Genomic DNA, 20,897 nt, shown 5'->3' on the forward strand with positions numbered 1-20,897 from the left:
TCTTCTTATTGGCGGAGGCAGCAGCACAGGACGGGAGGGAGAGACTCCTCCACTGCGCTGCTGAGATGAAGTGAAGAACATCGGCAGCGGGGCAGAGAACTATCATCTTCGGTGCCCCACTGCTGTATTCAACAGCAGAGCGGCGGGGGGGTCTAGTCGCCAATGGCGACAAGACTAAAAAGACAATTTTGGTCGCCATATAACAGGTAATCTTTTGATTGCTTGTAAAATTGCATTTTAAAGGTCAGTACTATACTGACATGACCAGCAGGTTGCACCAGAGAGGCACAGCAGACATTCTCGTAAATGTCAGTATACCACTGATATTAAAATATATTGCACTACAGGAATAGTGCAAAGTATTTTGGAAGCAATCAAAATATTACTTTGTGAGACAATTAAATGGTTAAAAAACAAAGTAAAAATTATTTTTTTTTTTAACCGCCTCCGGACCGCCTAACGCAGATTCGCGGTCCGGAGGTGGCAGCTGTAGGCAGAGTGACGCATTGGCGCGTCATCTCGCGAGATGACGCGCTCAGCCTGCCCGCACATGCGCACCGCGGGCCGGCATTTCTTCCAGGGGGTCGCGTCATCAGCTTGCCAGCCAATGATCGTGGCTGGCAAGCTGGTGATTTTTAAAAAATCCAATCAAAAGCCAGTTAACACATCATATTAGTAAATATGATGTGTTAAATGGCTTCCCTGCTCCTCTGCTGGTCCTTTTCGTCGGTTGGTTCCAGCAGAGGAGCAGGCTTCACAGTGAGTAGCACCAAACACTACACATAGCCCCAGATCACCCCCCTGCACCCCAATTAACCCCTTGATCACCCATTCTTGCCCCTGTCAATCACTAGTGAAAGTGAAAAAATTGATCAGTGTAAACTGTCACTTTTTTATTTTCAATGGTATTGACCGTTAGGTTTTAGGATACTTTAGGCCCCTTGGTTAGGTAGTTTAGCGATCGGTTAGCGCCCAGCCCACCGCACCGCAGTAACTGATTCGCTGATTAGCGTATCACTAATCAGCATTTGTACTTTTATAGTATCTGTAAGTGATCAAAACTGATCACAGTCAGATCTATAGTAGTATTAGTGTCACCTTAGTTCGCCCTCCACCCAAAACGCAGTGTTTGCCCGATCAGGCCTGATCGGTCACCCACACGTGCGTTCACCCACGCCCGCCCCGCTGCAGTGACAAAAAAAGAAATCTTTTTTATCACTGGACATTTACTTTACACGCACTGCGGAAATAAATAAAAAAATCAGTTTTGATATTTTTTTACCAACCGCAGCGGCCTCCGGTACTTCGCTAGCCTCCCATTTGTAAGACAGGCTTGCTTTTTTTCTTGGTTAGTCTCAGGGAATACCCCTAAATTTAGTTGCTCAAATGTAAAACAGGGGGTATTCTTCTGAAGAGGCCTACAGGCTTCTGACCCAGTCGGATGAGGAATGGGAACCCTCATCTGACAAATCCAGCGGGTCAGAATATGAACCTGTAGAAAGCAGTGGCAGTCTGACCCAAAGTTCGGACGAGGAGGTTGAGGTCCCTGATAGCACCAGGCGTACCCGGCCCCGTGTCGCTAGACCACAGGTTGCGCAGGATCCGCTTCAAGGGCAGCAGAGTGGGGCTGGTGTTGTCGGATTACGTGGTGAGGCATACACCAGCAGCGCAGCCCTCCCTGGTCCTAGTACCAGCACTGCTGTACAACCTGGTGAAGTGGCGAGCACCAGAAGGGCAGTTGAAGCTGGTACGGTGGCATGTGCAGTAGTTACCCCGTCACAGCCACTGCACAGACAGGCCCGTAGACACCCTAGAATCCCTGAGGTGCTGGCAAATCCTGATTGGCAGTCCCCAACTTCAGCCGCACCTGTAGTTCCCTCTTTCACCGCCCAGTCTGGAGTTCGGGTTGAGACAGCTCAGATCGGTTCGGCCCTGGGATTTTTTGAGATGTTCTTGACTGCGGAGCTCTTGGACATACAGGGAGTGCAGAATTATTAGGCAAGTTGTATTTTTGAGGATTAATTTTATTATTGAACAACAACCATGTTCTCAATGAACCCAAAAAACTCATTAATATCAAAGCTGAATATTTTTGGAAGTAGTTTTTAGTTTTAGCTATTTTAGGGGGATATCTGTGTGTGCAGGTGACTATTACTGTGCATAATTATTAGGCAACTTAACAAAAACCAAATATATACCCATTTCAATTATTTATTTTTACCAGTGAAACCAATATAACATCTCAACATTCACAAATATACATTTCTGACATTCAAAAACAAATCAGTGACCAATATAGCCACCTTTCTTTGCAAGGACACTCAAAAGCCTGCCATCCATGGATTCTGTCAGTGTTTTGATCTGTTCACCATCAACATTGCGTGCAGCAGCAACCACAGCCTCCCAGACACTGTTCAGAGAGGTGTACTGTTTTCCCTCCTTGTAAATCTCACATTTGATGATGGACCACAGGTTCTCAATGGGGTTCAGATCAGGTGAACAAGGAGGCCATGTCATTAGATTTTCTTCTTTTATATCCTTTATGGCCAACCACGCTGTGGAGTACTTGGACGCGTGTGATGGAGCATTGTCCTGCATGAAAATCATGTTTTTCTTGAAGGATGCAGACTTCTTCCTGTACCACTGCTTGAAGAAGGTGTCTTCCAGAAACTGGCAGTAGGACTGGGAGTTGAGCTTGACTCCATCCTCAACCCAAAAAGGCCCCACAAGCTCATCTTTGATGATACCAACCCAAACCGTCCACCTTGCTGGCGCCTGAGTCGGACTGGAGCTCTCTGCCCTTTACCAATCCAGCCACGGGCCCATCCATCTGGCCCATCAAGACTCACTCTCATTTCATCAGTCCATAAAACCTTTGAAAAATCATTCTTGAGATATTTCTTGGCCCAGTCTTGACGTTTCAGCTTGTGTGTCTTGTTCAGTGGTGGTCGTCTTTCAGCCTTTCTTACCTTGGCCATGTCTCTGAGTATTGCACACCTTGTGCTTTTGGGCACTCCAGTGATGTTGCAGCTCTGAAATATGGCCAAACTGGTGGCAAGTGGCATCTTGGCAGCTGCACGCTTGACTTTTCTCAGTTCATGGGCAGTTATTTTGCGCCTTGGTTTTTCCACACGCTTCTTGCGACCCTGTTGACTATTTTGAATGAAACGCTTGATTGTTCGATGATCACGCTTCAGAAGCTTTGCAATTTTAAGAGTGCTGCATCCCTCTGCAAGATATCTCACTATTTTTGACTTTTCTGAGCCTGTCAAGTCCTTCTTTTGACCCATTTTGCCAAAGGAAAGGAAGTTGCCTAATAATTATGCACACCTGATATAGGGTGTTGATGTCATTAGACCACACCCCTTCTCATTACAGAGATGCACATCACCTAATATGCTTAATTGGTAGTAGGCTTTCGAGCCTATACAGCTTGGAGTAAGACAACATGCATAAAGAGGATGATGTGGTCAAAATACTCATTTGCCTAATAATTCTGCACTCCCTGTAGTCGTGGCAGAAACAAACAGATATGCCACACAATTTATAACCGCCAACCCGGGAAGCTATTATGCCCAGCCTTTCCGGTGGAAACCAGTCCAAGTTTCCGAAATTAAAACTTTTTTGGGCCTTCTCCTCAACATGGGTCTAACCAAAAAGCATGAATTGCGGTCATATTGGTCCACGAACCCAATTCATCACATGCCCATGTTCTCTGCTGCCATGTCTAGGGCACGATTTGAGGCCATCCTGCGTTTCCTGCATTTTAGCACCACCTCCCGTCCCAGAGGACACCCAGCTTTTGACCGGCTCCACAAAATTCGGCCCCTCATAGACCACTTCAACCTGAAATTTGCTGATTTGTATACCCCAGAGCAAAACATCTGCGTAGACGAATCCCTAATACATTTTACCGGGCGCCTTGGCTTCAAACAATACATCCCAAGCAAGCGCGCCCGGTATGGGGTCAAATTGTATAAGCTCTGTGAAAGGGCCACAGGCTATACCCACAAATTTCGGATCTATGAGGGAAAAGACCAGACCCTGGAGCCGGTCGGTTGCCCTGACTACCTGGGGAGCAGTGGGAAGACAGTCTGGGACTTGGTATCACCCTTATTCGGCAAGGGGTACCATCTTTATGTGGACAATTTCTACACAAGTGTGGCCCTCTTCAGGCATTTGTTTCTAGAACAGATTGGCTGCTGTGGCACCGCGCAAACTAGTCGCGCGGGCTTCCCCCAACGGCTCGGTACCACCCGTCTTGCAAGGGGGGGAGAGGGCTGCCTTGTGTAACAAAGAACTGCTCGCGGTGAAATGGAGAGACAAGCGTGACGTTTAAATGCTCTCCTCCATTCACGCAGACACGACAATCCAAATTGAGCGAGCAACCCGTGTCATTGAAAAGCCCCTCTCAGTCCACGACTATAACCTTCACATGGGAGGGGTGGACTTCAATGACCAGATGTTGTCTCCGTATTTAGTTTCCCGCAGAACCAGACGCTGGTATAAGAAGGTGTCTGTATATTTAATTCAATTGGCTCTGTATAATAGTTTTGTTCTCTACAGTAAGGCTGGGAGAACAGGATCCTTCCTCAAATTTCAGTAAGAGACCATCGAGAACCTCCTGTACCCAGGAGGTTCCGTGGCCCCATCCACCAGTGTAGTTAGCCGTCTACACGAGTGACATTTCCCAAATGTCGTTGCCGGTACCTCAACCCAACCGTCACCCCGAAAAAGATGTTGTGTCTGTAGCAGGAGTGGAATAAGGCGTGACACCCGCTATTTCTGTCCTGACTGCCCTGACCACCCTGCCCTATGCTTAGAAGTACCACACACAGGTACACATAGCATAGGGATCACATCTCACCAGGACAGGCACACAGGGCTATTAGGGCCCATTCACACAGAGCTGCTGCAAACCTCTCCTTTCACCTGGGACAAAGTGCATAACGCACTTCGTCACATCTTTGGGCGATTTGCGCTTTGCACATTGTCCCATGGGGTAAAAAAAATAAAAAAAATCACCAGTAAGCAAAAAGGTTCAGTTCAAAAAGTTAAAGTTTATATGTTCTGTTCAAAAGTTAATAAAATTATTGCGTTGCGGCCTGTTTTTTTCTTTTTTGTTCTGTTTTGCCACAAATGTGGCGTTTCTGTAAAATGCAGCATCAGGGTAATAAATATTACGTTTTGTTTGGTTGTTAACCCTTGCTTTGTTACCGGAAAAAACTGATTGAAATGGTAAAATGGCAAAGAGCGGTTTTTTTTTATCGTGTTATTCTGGGGGGTTAGGTCATGGGGTATTTTTATAGAGGAGATTCTTACGGACGCGGCGATGCCTAATAAGTCTACTTTGGTTTACAATTATTTAGGTTTTAGACTATATTATCCATTTTGATACAAACATTTGTTTGGGGTATCTCATTTTTTGCGGGATGAGAGGTCTGTTTTATTGGCACTATTTTGGGGGCTATATGACTTTTTGATCGCTTGGGAGGCACATCGCTTCTCCTCCCCCCCCCCCCCCCCATGTCCCTCCCATAATGAGTTAATAAAAGTTAATCAGCAAGTTATGTTTACCTGAAAACAGCAGAATTGAAAACTAAAACTTTTCCTACAAAAAAGCATCATCTCAAAGAAGCAGTCATACGGCTACATTGAGAGAAATTTAGGCAATTAAAAAAATTAAAGCAATAGGTCAACGGTATCTGATCGGTGGGGTCCGATGGGGTGACGCTAGAGGTTTATTATTCAGATTTATATGCTTCTCAGACCATGTGTGGGTCTACGGATGTGGCTCACTTACTGGATGGGATTCTACTTACTACACTGCCAAGTGCGGACAGGGACACATGGTTCTCTACCTCCTTCCTTTTCAGAGGCAACAATTGTGGCGATACACAACCGGGGCAGGCCTTCGGACCAGTGTAACTCCTATCTCGCTGTTGAATATCGACGCTAAGATTTTGACAAAGGTACTGGCATTGAGATTGCAGGGGGTGATTTTATCTATAGCATATTAGATGTTGCTATTCGTACTATACTGTTTGCTAAAAATAATAATAATAAATACGACCGTTATCCTTTAAGGCTACGTTAATAACCAGCAGACTGATGGATTTGACACTTTTATTGGATGTTTTGGCTAAGCACATGCAACATTCTATCTATATCCGGGCACACATTCTCCCTACCTGTCGAGACTGTCCCTGTTATCACAGTCATTTGTCTAGTTAGTTATACTAAAGGTACTTTAACACAAGCATTTTTCTTCTCCGGCATATCCCCATGCATTCTGAATGGAGAGTAATCCATTCAGGCTGTCTTCAGTTCAGTCATTTTGAGTGATCAGGCAAAAAAGCATGGTACGGTTTTATCTCTGGCTGAAAAAACTGAAGACATGCCTGAATGCCAGATCCAGCATTTTTCCCCTTAGGAATGTATTAGTGCAGGAATGCCAAATCCGATCCATCCTCAAAATGTGTAAAAAAATAAATAAATTAAATATACAAAACTGAACCGTCTGTCCGCATGACAAGCGGAGAGATGGATCCGTTCTTGCAATGCATTTGTAAGACAGATCTGCATCCGAATGCGTCTCACAAATGCTTTCAGTCACATTCAAATCGGCGGATCCGACAGGCAGTTCTGACGACAGAACTGCTTGCCAGATCACACTGCCGCTAGTGTGAAAGTAACCTAAAAACAATCACTCTTCCCTCCCCCCTCGTACAGAAGTGGATGTGAGGATGGTTATTTCATATAATATGGCAATGTCCGGTAATGCTAAACTCCTGGGAGGACATTTATGCTTTAATAAACACCAGGCTTGGTCTCCTGGGCGTCTGTTCGCCCATGACAAGTCTGCTGTGACTAGTTAAATATATAATCCCCACAAAGTATGGCAGGAAACACAGTCTACTAATGTATTATGCAAGGAAAACTATTCTTCTCAATTGGAAGAAAATGCCCACTAAGGAACACTGGATGCAATTAATCATCTCAGACCTGACCCTATATAAACTAGTATACGAAACACAGAGGGATACCTCATTATTTCCTTCAAATTTGGGATCCCTGGATTAATGTCCAAATAGTGACGGTGTGTTGACTGGCAGCTGCTGTCCATTACCAGTGTCGATTTTTATTTTGCTTTAATGCTGCATATTTATTTATTTATTTCTCTACTACCCTGTTGCCCCTGAGTGGCTATAGACTAGGAATGACTGTTTGTATTTACAGTTTTATTTAAACTTGTAGAAATACACAAAGTGCATTGTCCGAACGTGTGTTTAGCACGGCAGGGGGTGTGATCACGGACAGGCACATTCGTCTGTCCAAAGCCAATGTGGACAAGCACACGTTGATTAAAATGAACCAGGCATGGATCCCACAGGACTTGTCTGTACCTTGTGTATACCAGTATACCAGCCGCACCCAGCCATTGTTAGTGCGGTCTCTTTGCAATTTCCCAATGTTTTGGGGCCTACACTCGAAGCTCTACCTCCTGGCTCAAGATTATTATGTCTTACATTGGCAGAGTAGAGAAGTATACCGGCCTCACCCACAAAAATGTCTATAGGTCACACAGAATTAAACAGACAAATCCAAAGGAAAAAAAAAATCATATAAAAACAGTGTTGGCTTCTTCCTCCACCTCTTCCTACTCCATTTGCACCTCCACCTCTTGGTTCAAGATTATTATTTTTATGTATTTTATGTTATTTTAAGCCATTTCCCTAGCCACATTTGTTTGCAAGGTAATTGTGCTGCTCTTACCCCCATTTTGCAGCCCTCTAGCCCTTTCTATTACTTTTTTACAGCCCCAAAGTTCGGGTGCCCATTGCATTCAATGAGGTTCGGTGTGAAGTTCAGGTCTCAAACAGAACTTTAAAAACAAAGTTCAACCGAACCTGAACATCCACATGTTCGCTCATCACTACAAGAAATGGAGGTACAGAAAATACACAAATTTGCTTAATAAACACACAGACTAGTTAATTCGGGGAAGCTAGTTATATCTGGAAGTACATGTTAAGTTTCTTTAAGTCTGCAATAATGGAAAATGTTTTTGCCATGAGTTTTCACTCCGTGTTTGTACAACGGATTTGAACCATACCACAATGCGAGGGGTAACATGGTAATTGCCTTGCACAGTATCATGGCAGCTTTATCAGTGAAATACAGACCGCTAAGTATTAACATTAATAGTTTACCTTTGATACGCTTACTCTCAAGGCTTTCCAAAACTGGACCTTTCCTTTTAGTAGTCTGTGACAACTGCGTAGAGACAGATGGACTACTGGCTTTCACTTGGGTTCCTTTAAGTTCTGCAACTTTCTGCAACACAAAGATATACTGGGTTTGTAATACACACAGTTACTAAAAATAGTTGTAATAAGAAATTCATTAACCCCTGCCTGACCTGGTGATTTTCCTTTTTTGTTTTCCACGTTTTATTTTTCTGTTCACATAGCTATATGAGCGCATTTTTGAGGGACAACTTGAACTTTGACTTATTACTTCATTCTCTGGGTCAGTACTATTAAAGAGATACCACTTTTATTTAATTTGTCATGTGTTTTAATACTGAAAAAAAATAAAATTTGCATCACCATATGTTGAGCCCCATAACCTTTTTTATATTTATTTCTATGGAGCAACATGAATAAACTGCAGAATTCTGCAGTCAATGCAGTGATGACTTATTTATGGCGGCAAACACAAAGAGGTTTCGACTCAACAAAGTCTTTACCGATGAGAATGCTTCAGACATCTCCCATGACTAAACTACCATTTCAGAATAAAGAATGTGCACAGTCACATAAACCGACGGTGCCAACAGCGACATAAGAGTGTCAAAGAAAGCTCCTAGCATATTGGTAGAAGGCACCAGAAGTGACATAGTTGACAACCATATGCATAGTCATAAATTGCAATAAGTGATATACCAATAAGCCACAAGCTGGGCAACCAATAATAAAAAGCAGTGGTATATAGAAGTGATCCAACACTAGGCAAATGATTATAAAATATATTTACCAGGGAGACAATACAATCTAAGGCCTCATGCACACATACATTTTGTTTCCGTGTCAGTTTTCTTGTGTGGATAGGATGTGGACCCATTCATTTCAATGGGTCCGCAAAAAATGCTGACAGCACACCGTGTGTTGTCTGAATCCGTATGTCTGTTCCGTATTCCCCCCCCAAAAAGATAGAACACATCATATTCTTGTCAGTTATGCAGACAAAGATAGGCATAACTACAAAGGATCCAAAAAAAATTACAAAAAAGGATGCAATACGGATGCCAAACAAACGTCATCCATATTTTTTGCGGATTTGTGTTTTGCGGAGCTTAAAACACATACAGTCATGTGAATGTAGCCTCATAGGAAGAAATAGTACACGGGGCTAGAAAAGGGGGCCTATGAACAGTGGCATTTAGCGCACTTCGAGGACATATCATGGGATCAGTACATGGCTCAATACTGACCAGTCCTGTATTCCAGCAGATAGGAGTATAAATGCATTTCTAGCACTATCCCCATTTATGCGCCAGCCACCCACAGTAAGGAAGAACTGGCAGATCCTTACACAGACATTTCTCAACATTGAAGAGTTTAACCTTCTCAGGACCGCCGCACGCAGGATTGCATCCTGGCGGCGGCCCCAATGTTCCTCCTGGACGCGCCGGCGCGTCATCTCGTGAGAGGCGAGATTTTCTGTGAATGGATCCGGAGGTAAACAAGTTCATCTACAGCCTGCCAGCGGCGATCATTCGCTGGCAAGCTGTAGATGCGATTTTTTTTTTTAACCCTTGAAAGGTATATCAGACGCTGTTTTGTTAACAGCGTCTGATATAAAAAGGAAAATGTCTCTAGTTATCTTACGGTAAATCCTCGGTGCTGCAAGCCGCAAATAGTGACGTGGGTTTTTGTCACTTAACCAAAGTTCAATCAATAAAAAAAAAAAAAAAAGAAGAAGACTGCGCTGCCAAAAGAATATAATTTTTATTTTTATTCTTCTTTTTCTTCACCATATGGAGTTTCTATTTGCACCCTGCAGGCACTTGTAGATCTGAGGAGGATTTTTTCACATCTTGTGAACCTGGTGAAAACCCAGTCTTTCCCTTTAAATCCGAGGAGAGAAGATTGCAGAAGAAAAGAGGAAGGAGAAAAGAGTAAAAAATAAAATTATATTCTTTTGGCAGCGCAGTCTTTTTTTGATTTTTGTTCTGGTGGTCCCTTTTGCTTGGATCGACCACCAGAGGACACAGGCAGCTCTGTAATAAGGAGCACCAAGCACCACACTACACTACACCCTCTCTGTCACTTAACCCCTTATTAACCCCTAATCACCCCCCTGTCAGGCTCCATTCAGACGTCCGTATGCGTTTTGCGGATCCGTGGATCCGCAAAACATGGATACCGGCAATGTGCTTTCCGCATTTTGCGGATCCGCACATTGCCAGATCTATGTAGAAAATGCCTTTTCTTGTCCGCACTTGCGGACAAGAATAGGACATGTTCTATAGGCTCTACAAAAAACGCAGTGTTCACCCAATAAGGGCCCCTAAAATGCCAGGGCAGTATAAATACCCCATAAGTGACCCCATTTTGGAAAGAAGACACCCCAAGATATTCCGTGAGGGGCATGGCGAGTTCCTAGAATTTTTTTGGGGGTGTATTTTTACATATACCCATGCTGGGTGGGAAAAATATCTCTAAAATGACAACTTTGTATAAAAAAGTAAAATAAAAAAAAAAGGGAAAAGTTGACTTTTACAGAGATATTTCTCTCACCCAGCATGGGTATATGTAAAAATACACCCCAAAACACATTGCCCTACTTCTTCTGAGTACGGCGATACCACATGTGTGACACTTTTTTTGCAGCCTAGGTGCGCAAAGGGGCCCAAATTCTAAAGAGCACCTTTAGGATTTCACAGGGCATTTTTTTACGCATTTGGATTCCAAACTACTTCTCACGCTTTAGGTCCCCTAAAATGCCCGGGCAGTATAAATACCCCACAAGTGACCCCATTTTGGAAAGAAGACACGCCAAGGTATTCCGTGAGGGGTATGGCGAGTTCATGTAAAATGTAATTTTTTTGTCACAAGTTACTAGAATATGAGACTTTGTAAGAAAAAAAAAAACATATATCATATATATTTCTGCCAACTTGTGACAAAAAATAAAAACTTCCATGAACTCACTATGCCCATCAGCAAATACCTTAGGGTGTCTACTTTCCGAAATGGGGTCATTTGTGGGGTGTTTCTACTGTCTGGGCATTGTAGAACCTCAGGAAACATGACAGGTGCTCAGAAAATCAAAGTGCGTAAATTCAAATTTTTGCACCATAGTTTGCAAATGCTATAACTTTTACCCAAACACCCAAAAAATATACACTTATTGCATTTTATTTTTTAGAACAATACATTTTGATAATAAATTTATATAGAAATGTAGTTTTAATTGAAACATTTTACAACAGAAAGTAAAAAATGTTTTTTTTTGCTAAAATTTCTGTCAATTTTGATTAATATAAAAAAAGTTAAAATGTCAGCAGCAATGAAATACCACCAAATGAAAGCTCTATTAGTGAGAAGAAAAGGAGGCAAAATTAATTTGGGTGGTAAGTTGTATGACCAAGCAATAAACGGTGAAAGTAGTGTAGTGCAGAATTGTAAAAAGTGGTCTGTCATTAACGGGGTTTAAGCTAGGGGGGCTGAAGTGGTTAAAGAGTCCATGTACTTTCACACAATTTCATTTCATAAAGAATGGTGTAACTTAAATTTCTAAATACCTAAATTTAAAAAAATAAAATAAAATGCCTGCATCCAACTGAAAAAAAGGTGTAAAGTCATGACCACCAGGGGTCTCCCTTCCACCTAATTTACAGTCCACTAACTGTTACTGGCAAGATCGTCCCTAGTAACAAAGACACAAAAGATGGCAGAGAGGAAGTGTCAGAAAAAGCTGAGATTCTGAGCCTGATAAAATTAACTGCTTCCACACTGCTTCTGAATTTACAGGAGCCTTCTGCCTTTCTGTAAGGGCCCATGCACAACACCATCGAATGTTTTGCAGCCTGCAAATTGTGGATCAGCAAAACACAGATACAGGTTATGTGCATTCCGCATTTTGCGGAACAGCCAGCCCCTAATAAAAAAAAAAAAAAAAAGTCCTATTCTTGTCAGTAATGCAGATAATAGGACATTTTATTTTTTTGCGGAACTGCCATGCGGACATGGAATGCACACATTTATGTTTTTTTTTTTTTTTTTTTTGCAGCTCCATTGAAGTCAATGGTTTTGCATATAGGCCACAAAGACAACGGAATTGACAAGGAAAAAAAATATGTTCATGTACATGAGCCCCGAGTACGATCACTCGCTCCTCATCGGTTCTGTTAGCTACAGAGCTGAAAATAAACTGTGGGAAGTAAGGGAAAGGCCGTCACAGCAGTACACCTGTTAAAGGGAGTCTGTCATCACAGTTTCACCTTTTTAACCCTTCCCATAGCTTTCTAGCAGCATAACAGTTGATACAAATTTTACATTTATAAGCAATCGTGGACTTATAAAATGTGCGGGTGCAATGCGTTCACGTCACGCATTGCACCCATGTGGAAAACTCGCCCGTGTGAAAGGGGCCTAATAGTCTCTCTTAGAAGTCAAAACGTTGCACGGTTGGTGAATAAAACTCTGCATATTGTGAAGACATTGAGTGCTACGGTCTTCTCTACATCTTATGATCTCTTGGAACTAGACAGGCTAGGGTTCAACACTGCAGGCACTGCCACGGATTGGATCTAGTAAAGGTAAATTTGGTGCTGTCTCTCTCTCAAACTATTTTGTGGGCTATTCAAGAGATTCACAGACCTTACCTTACTGTAAAGAATGCTTGTCGCCTCGTATGACTTAAATCTTTTTTTTCTCCAGGTCAGGGAGTGGACACTTGTTTTTTGATGGGGTTTAACACCGACTAGCTTCCCTTGATATTTTTTGTAGGGTCTGTTTATATATTTGTACAGGTTAATCATCTCCCCCTTTAGACGTCTTTTTTCAAGGCTAAACAAATTCAGTTCATTTAATATAGTTATATATGATACATGCTGATATCAATTACAAAATTGGTACAACTGGTAGGAAATGTTGTTACTCCTGTTGTGCCTGTTGCAACCACACACTGGCTTTTATTTTGTAGTTTATATACTCCAGTGCCCATTTGGACTCTATGTAGGAGAAACAATCACCCCCTCTTCCAGTACCTGATCGCTTCTAACAGAGACATAATATTTCCCAAGTGAGATCTAGTATTAAAAATGAGGTCCGCAAGCACAGGAGAGGGGGTGATCGTGATTCCTGCCTCAAAAGGCTGGAAATTACACATTTAGGCCTCGTAAACACGACCGTGATCTGCAAATCGCGGATACGCAAAACTCGGATGGCGTCCGTGCGCGTTCTGCAATTTGCGGATCAGAACGGACAGCCTTCAATATAAATGCCTATTCTGTTCCGCAAAGCACGGACAAGAATAGGACAGGTTATATTTTTTTAGCGGGGCCACAGAACGGACCAACCTGAATTCCCTTTTCAGTCGCTTTGGTTCTAACATAACACAACTTTGGATGCAGACCAAAGCAACGGCCGTGTGCATGAGGCCTTATGAATTGGATAGGTTAGAACCAAAGCGACTGAAAAGGGAATTCGGGTTGGGTTTCCTTTTCTAGAAAGGCCCAGGACATATACTGCAAATTATGGATGAACTGTATATGGTTGTTTTTAATACGTTTGCACCCAACATCTATGCTGCGATTTATTAACATTTCCTATCTTTGTTACAGATATTACATGATGACCCACAGAAACCAGGACATTGGCATCAGTCTACTGTGTATGACATTATGTGACCAATGGACGGTCCTCCCTTCTGTGTTTAACTGCAAGGGATCTCTTTTTTTTTAATCGTTATGAACTGACCATTTTTACATAAGGAATGATCTATAAACTATAAAAGGTACTTACAGGCATTGTACATGTGGGCATTGGAGTGTGTTATTTGAGCTCTTTCCAGTGTTGCAACCGTTCCCTCATTTGGTGGAGACTCATGGTGTCACTGGGATATGAGCTGGTGTGTACACATGACTGGAGTGCAATAGATACAATGGGTGGTAGAGATGAGTGTGGTTATGAAAAATTTGTTTTGGCTGCTTCGCCAAATTTCACAAAGAAATTCAATTTGTGATGAAGCAGATTTCTTTGTATGTAGTAGGCAAAAGGATGGGGAATGGCGATGGCCCCTGCCCCCATCATTGAACCCCTCAGGTGCCACATTCATCACAACATCCGAGATTAACATTGAGGGCTTTCAAGGGGTTAATCCGGTAAAAAAAAAAAAGTCATCCATTTGATTTCACTCAAGACTACTGGCTGGCTGTCAACAAAATGGTGATCAGAGTGTAAATGTGCATTTACGCGGCCCGAGAATCAGGCAGGTTATCACGAACGACCGTCCCGACAATCTGGCCAAGTAAATGTGCAGCCGATCATCGCTCTTTCATCGGGTTATCCCGTCGTTCATGCAGGCACCACGATCATGGCTTCTGGGCAGCAGATCATGCGGTCTACACAGCAATCTGCTGTTCAAACGATCTGCTGGTTAGCAATAGCGATCTCTTGTCCTCATACAATGAAGGAGATTGCTGCATGAAAATCCATCAGTCTCAATCACCGAAGAGAAGCCGACTGTCAGGATCGCTTCCTTTCCAACAATCAGCCTCTCAGTCACCCAGTTTCCAGCTTTATGCACTTAAAGAACTCCCACAAAAAAAAAAATATATATATTATTCTCTGACCTGTTAGAAAGGCACATGATGTAATCTATAGTGAATATAATAGACTTACCAGTGTCTGTAGAGCATGGATGTCAAACTCATGGCCCTCCAGATGTTGCAAAAGTACAACTCCCATCATTCCCTGATAGCTGTAGTATGCCCAGGCATGATGGGAGTTGTAGTTTTGCAACAGCTGGTGGGCCACGAGTTTGACATCCCTGCTATAGAGAGTTGGACACTTGACAGTAAAAAATTAGAAGGGAGGTGATAATTCACAAATACAGTCACGGATGGGAAGATTACATTCACTACAGATAACATCGTGTACCCTTCTAACAGGTCAGAAAACTTTTTTTTATTTTTTTGTGGGAGTACTACTTTAAAGAATTTACTGGATACATGTGGGTGATTGATTATATAAGGCCATGGGACAGCTCACAGAGTCCTATTTCTTCCAATACCAGCTTTAGGCTGATAACACTGAAATCTTCCTCTCTGGTCCAGATATCAATTCCCAACTAGAATTATGGCATTCTCTCTCTTTATTATTCTCCTCCCATTTTCTCAACATAGAGAAAACAGAATTCATCCTCTTTCCACCATGTCACTCAGCCCCCCTCCTACAGCCATCCATCTCAGTTAACAGCACCTTGCCTTCTCCAGTCTAACAGGTCCGCTGCTTGGGGAGGATATCTCCACCTGCCGCTTTCAACTCAATAATATCACTAGTATTCGCTCATTCTTCACCCATAAGTCAACTAACATGCTGGTGCATGCACCCCTCCAAATCTATCTTACACCCTGCTGCCAGTTTATCTACTTCTCTGCTTCTCCCATTTGCCAATCCTTTCAATGGCTCACCACTGCACAGCAAATTCAGCTCAAGATACTAACAGCTATATATAAGGCGGTCCACACTTTGTCCCCTCCCTACATCTTTGACTTGCCTTCCCAACACATCCACACGTAATTGTCAATCCTTCTCTTGTGTTCCTCGCACAATCACCTACAAGATGTCTCGCGTGCAGCCTACATACTCTTGAACTTTCTACCCCGACACTTAAGACTCTCCTTCAACATCCAAACCTTTAAAAGCAACAACAACAAATAAAAAAATAAAAAATAAAAAAACACACACACACACACACACACACTTCTGGAAAGCCTACCACCTGCAATAAGCACGCTACCACCACAAAGAAAGATAAGCAGCTTTTACCCACCTATTGTGTCTTTCTCCTTTCCCTTGTAGATTGTAAGCTCTCATGGGCAGAGTCATCTCCCCCTCTGTACGAGTCCTTTACCAAGTTCATGCACATTGTTCTTGTGCTGTTTTAGATTATGTATGCATAGCTCCTCTTTGGATCATGCACATGACCATTGCCACAAGGTCCCTATTAAAGAACATGGACAGGTGAGTGTGTCATTTTAGCTCTTTCCAGCATCTCACCTTTGGGATATGAGCTGGTGTGTACAGTTTTTTTTAACTTAGGGAACTTTAACAAGCGATTGTTGGATCACTTGTCCCATAGACTGCAATAAATTACCATAAATTACTATGTTCATATGGAGCCCTTCTACCTGCAGGCCTCCATGTGAACTACTGCTGTGATAGCCTTGGACATAATGGCTCCCTCAATTGCTGCATGGAGAAGCCATTTGGGCCCTGGGAGCACAGCGCACCAAGGGAAAGCAGACTCCGTTGCCGTGGGCACAACTACACCATTTCTTCTCTGCTATGCCTGGCGAAATAGATTACAAACATTAGCCTCGGGAGTCTGCTAATTTAAAACAGCAGAAATCTGACGGCTATGGCGCCTGCTGTGCTTTACAATGAGTAAAATCTTAAAAGACCTGACATCCGCAGTGCAACCCCCATAAACCTTAGACAACCTCTGCTGTACATGTAGGGTAGAAGTAGGCTGTTTAAATATGGCACCTGTTTCAAGCAGCAAAGACTCAGGGCTAATATATGAGATCTGCAATAACGTCAATCTCTGTAATTTAACCCCTAAGTGATGTGGTCAAATGTGACAACAGCATCTCAGAACTGAAAATACAGAAGCTCTGTGCTTTTGGGCCTGGAACGTCTCCCCACTTAATAAATAGTACCGATTATAAAAAAACGACTACTATATAAAAGATGAAAAAAAGATATATAAAAAAGGTGGTATCCTTGTAATCTTACCGACTAGAATGTATTGGCTCAGATGAGCCAAAGTTATTGCTTCGCAAAGTCTCGCAATAACTTCATAAATAAATTTGTACTGTTAAAAAATAAAACATTTCCTGAACTCTGGTTTGTTTCCAAGGTACCGCTTGAAACCAAACCAGAGTTCGGGTAATGTTTTTTTAGAGCAATAACAATTGCTTCGTGAAGCAATAACTTTGGCTCATCAGAGCAAATACATTCTAATACTGTACGGAGCGCCAACTCTGTACAGTATTAGAACAGTTTTATGTGCATAGACTTCGGATGTTTCCTCCCTAGTAGAATGCCTTAAAATCGAAACCCATAAAACTGTGGCGGAATTGGCTTCGTGAACTGAAAACAAAAACATCCTCCTGGACTCAAGGGGTTAAAGTGCATCTCCAACAACTTAATTTGGCAGAAACCAGGGGCAATGTAAAAAAATTAAAATAAACAAAAAATGTCCTGCTCTTCCTCCTACAATCCACACTGCGTCTGTAGTAATGATGTCTTGTTCATGGTTCAAGTGAGCACCTCAGCAGTCACATGTGCATGAACGGAAAATGATCTGAGGCCAGTGATTGTCTGCAGAGTCATGTAAAAAATTAATGGCATGTGACCTCTGCCCAGAATGGAGAACAGAATCACGATCTGATCCGATATTGATTAACCTATCCTGAGGATAGTTCAAAGTCTAGAAACTGAAAAAATCCCTTTAAAAATAGTCCTAACCAAGATATTTTGCGACTAACTGGGTTCCACAAATTAAGGGATTGTTCACACGAACGTATGGGTTCCGTTGCCATATGCGGACCCGCAATAAACAGAAACCTTTTCCCGTGTGCATTCCGCATCACGGATGTGGACCCCTTCACTTGAATGGGTCTGCAAATCCGGAGCGGTGCAGAATGGAAGCACGGAGCGGAAACCTCACCCACTTGCACATGACATCACCGCGTGCTCCCAACATGAGCGCAGGGTGAGGTAATCACTCTGAGAGCAGGTCCTTTTCAAGGAAGAGAGGAGAGCCTCTGCACATGCAAGTGGATGAGGTATTTTTTTAACCCCTAAAAAGCCACATTGTCAAATGTACCCGTTTTTAATTTTAGATGTGTGCACTCCTGTCTAAGCAGACAATAAAAACTGTCCCATTGATTTCAGCGGGTTCCATATGGCTGTGGAAACGACCAAAAATAGAACACCTCCTATTTTTTGACTGTCACTATTCACAGGCCATGTGAAGAGCCCCATAGACTTTCATTGGTGCCAAAAATGGACATGTGATATATGTCATGTAGCCTATAGTTGTCCCATGAAAAAAAAAAAAAAAAAAAAAAAAAATAAAAATCAGAATATTTTTGTAATTACATGTAGTTTCTCCGACTCACTGACATGGCCGCACATGCTGAATAGGGAGAGAGCACCGGCAGAAATACACACCTCCTTAGCTGCAGCAGAACAAGACACTCCCCTTGATCTGCCAGCTTGATATGAATTTAGCAGAGCAATGAATGGTGATCTCTCTGGACACATGTGAGGTACAGAACTAGTCCTAGCTGTGTTAGAACGACTATCATGTACTATATGAAGTCCGATAAAAAAAAATATATATATATATATATATATATATATATATATATATATATATATATATATATATATATATATATATATATATATTGTGAGACAGTGACAGGTCTCACACAGGTTAGAGGCAAGGAAGGGGTGAATAGTTCGGTCCACACCCCTATTCCACCACAGGTGAGACCAGCTAGAAGTAATCAGGCTGGCACAAAGCACCTCCCAGGATGTCAGCAAGGGGGGAGTGTGTTGCCTGTGGACAGAGGCCTGGAGGCTCTGTATGGTCCAAGCCAGCAGGGCTGAGAGACCACTATTCCCCATGTGTGCTGAGGCACTGGACTGGAGGCAGTGGGCGTACTGTGCTCTTTACAGCCAGGAGGCTGTGGGACATTGGCTGAGAAAGCTGCACGTGTTCACAGGGTGTGAACAGGGACTTAGGTGAGTCAGGAAACTCTGTGTTAGTTAGAGCCTAGCCGGGCAAGTGTTTATTATTTTATGTGGATGTCACATGTGTTAGGTGAAGCTGCGACTTCATGATAACCTGAATTGGTTGAAGTGTGCACAATAAATGCACGGTTTGGACCTGAAACCTGGTGTCCTAAAGTCGTATCTGTGAGAATGACCCCCAAATAAGAGGCGATCCCTTACAATTGGTGTCAGATGCGGGCAAGTTGTCCATGAGAGAAGGGCAACGGTCGGTTGCTAGGGGCAACGCTGAGACTGCAGGTGCTGCTAAAAGCTGTTTTTTGCCGTGTGTGGCGTTAAAGGAACCAAAGCTTTTTTTGTCCAGTGGAGCAGGTGCTGCTCATAAGAGTGTGAACTATTTTGTTGTGGTGCAAGTAAAACTGCAGTGAATTAAAGGGCCAGTAGCCCAGCAAAAGTGGACTTGTGGCTGAAAGCTTTTCCTGCTACCATGGGTTTCGGGGAAGAGTACGTCCGGCAGCGCTGGCGCATACAGCAGGCAGAAGAAATGGCCATAGCAATTGGCTACACTAAAAATGAATTGGCGAAATTTGATACAGAGCGAGAGGCTTTGGAGGCACAGTTGCAGCTGGCCTTGAGAAATGGGTTCTCAACACTGTATGGACCCTGCACAAAGTTCCAAGAGGATGGTGATGTCAGAAGATCCGATACAGAAAGATCCTGCGAGTTGGTGATTGGGGGAATCCCGCTGGGGGTCACTCTAGATGCCCACCAGCAGGTGTCTCGCATCAGGCCTGAAGTGCTGGACTTTCTGGAGAGAGGGCCAGAGACAGATGTCACTGTGTCTCTGACCTTTATAACAGACTATGGCCCTGTGCAATGGGAGATCTTAAAATGTGCGACCCTGGAAGTGGAGTTCCCATTATTTTGGCAGCTGTGGAGCGGAGAAAATGCTACAAATTGTGTACCTGGAGAATCCGATGAACAGCAGATATATGCCGTTGCCAAGGGCAACAATCGGGAAGACAAAGAGGTGGAGAGCGGTGCGGTTCTCAGGAGTGCATATCTTCCCTGCAACTGTGTCCGGAGTCCTAGAGAGGAAGTGCGGCGGTACGGTAAAGCTGTTGCTAGGAGCAACCACAACCTTGAAGAGTCCGCGGGAGAGGATGTCACTGCTTTACCAGACTGGTTGATTACAAAGGGTAAGACTGTTCCTGTTATTAACTATGTGGCAGAGCCAGTGACAGTGAGCCGGCGGCAGGGGATACCTGCTGGTCCGGTAGGTAATAAATCACACAGAGAAAAAACGGTGTCTGAACAGGCGGATAAGCCTGCTGTGATTGCTCCCTCGCAGAAACCTGAAGGGGAGAAGGTTTCTGTGTTACCTCAGTTTCCCATGACCAAAGCTAGTTTTGGGATGACAAGGATCCGGGATCCCATGCTAGCCCGGGTAAGAGGTAGCACAATATTGAAACCTGGGACTGGTATAATAATAAAGGTGCTGGACAGTCGTGCGGATAAGGACTATCCACTGATTTTCACTGAGCGTGAGACTCCAATGAGAACAGAGACTGATGAACTTGATGTTACAGATAAGCTTATGCATGAGGGAGTGTTGGGGTGTACTTTTCCCTTATGCTGGGAGTTGTGGAGTAATGGAGACACTTCTGCAGAGAGTGCAGAAACTCCTGCAGAACCTGTACCTGTTACTTTAAGGAAGCTGCACTTTGACCTGCATGGGGAAAGAATATTGACCATTGGAAACAATGGTGCTGGTCAAATGCAAAGTGATGGTTACGAAAGTGCGGAAATGCATAAGGAAAATGTGATGTCATATAAAATATGTGATAATGACAT

The 20,897-nt window shown here is 43.2% G+C and overlaps 1 protein-coding gene across 2 annotated transcripts in view; it reads right to left on the reverse strand.

Moving 5' to 3' along the window:
• Positions 1-20,897, reverse strand: part of ZNF830 (zinc finger protein 830) — a 265,393-nt gene that overhangs the window by 163,190 nt on the left and 81,306 nt on the right. For both annotated transcript variants that reach the window (XM_044293923.1, XM_044293924.1), the window contains exon 3: positions 8,214-8,337. In XM_044293923.1, coding sequence (XP_044149858.1) covers positions 8,214-8,337 — 124 coding nt within the window. The remainder of the gene's footprint in view (positions 1-8,213; positions 8,338-20,897) is intronic.

The sequence above is a fragment of the Bufo gargarizans genome, chromosome 5 (genome assembly GCF_014858855.1).
Source record: "Bufo gargarizans isolate SCDJY-AF-19 chromosome 5, ASM1485885v1, whole genome shotgun sequence".
Lineage (NCBI taxonomy): Eukaryota > Metazoa > Chordata > Amphibia > Anura > Bufonidae > Bufo > Bufo gargarizans.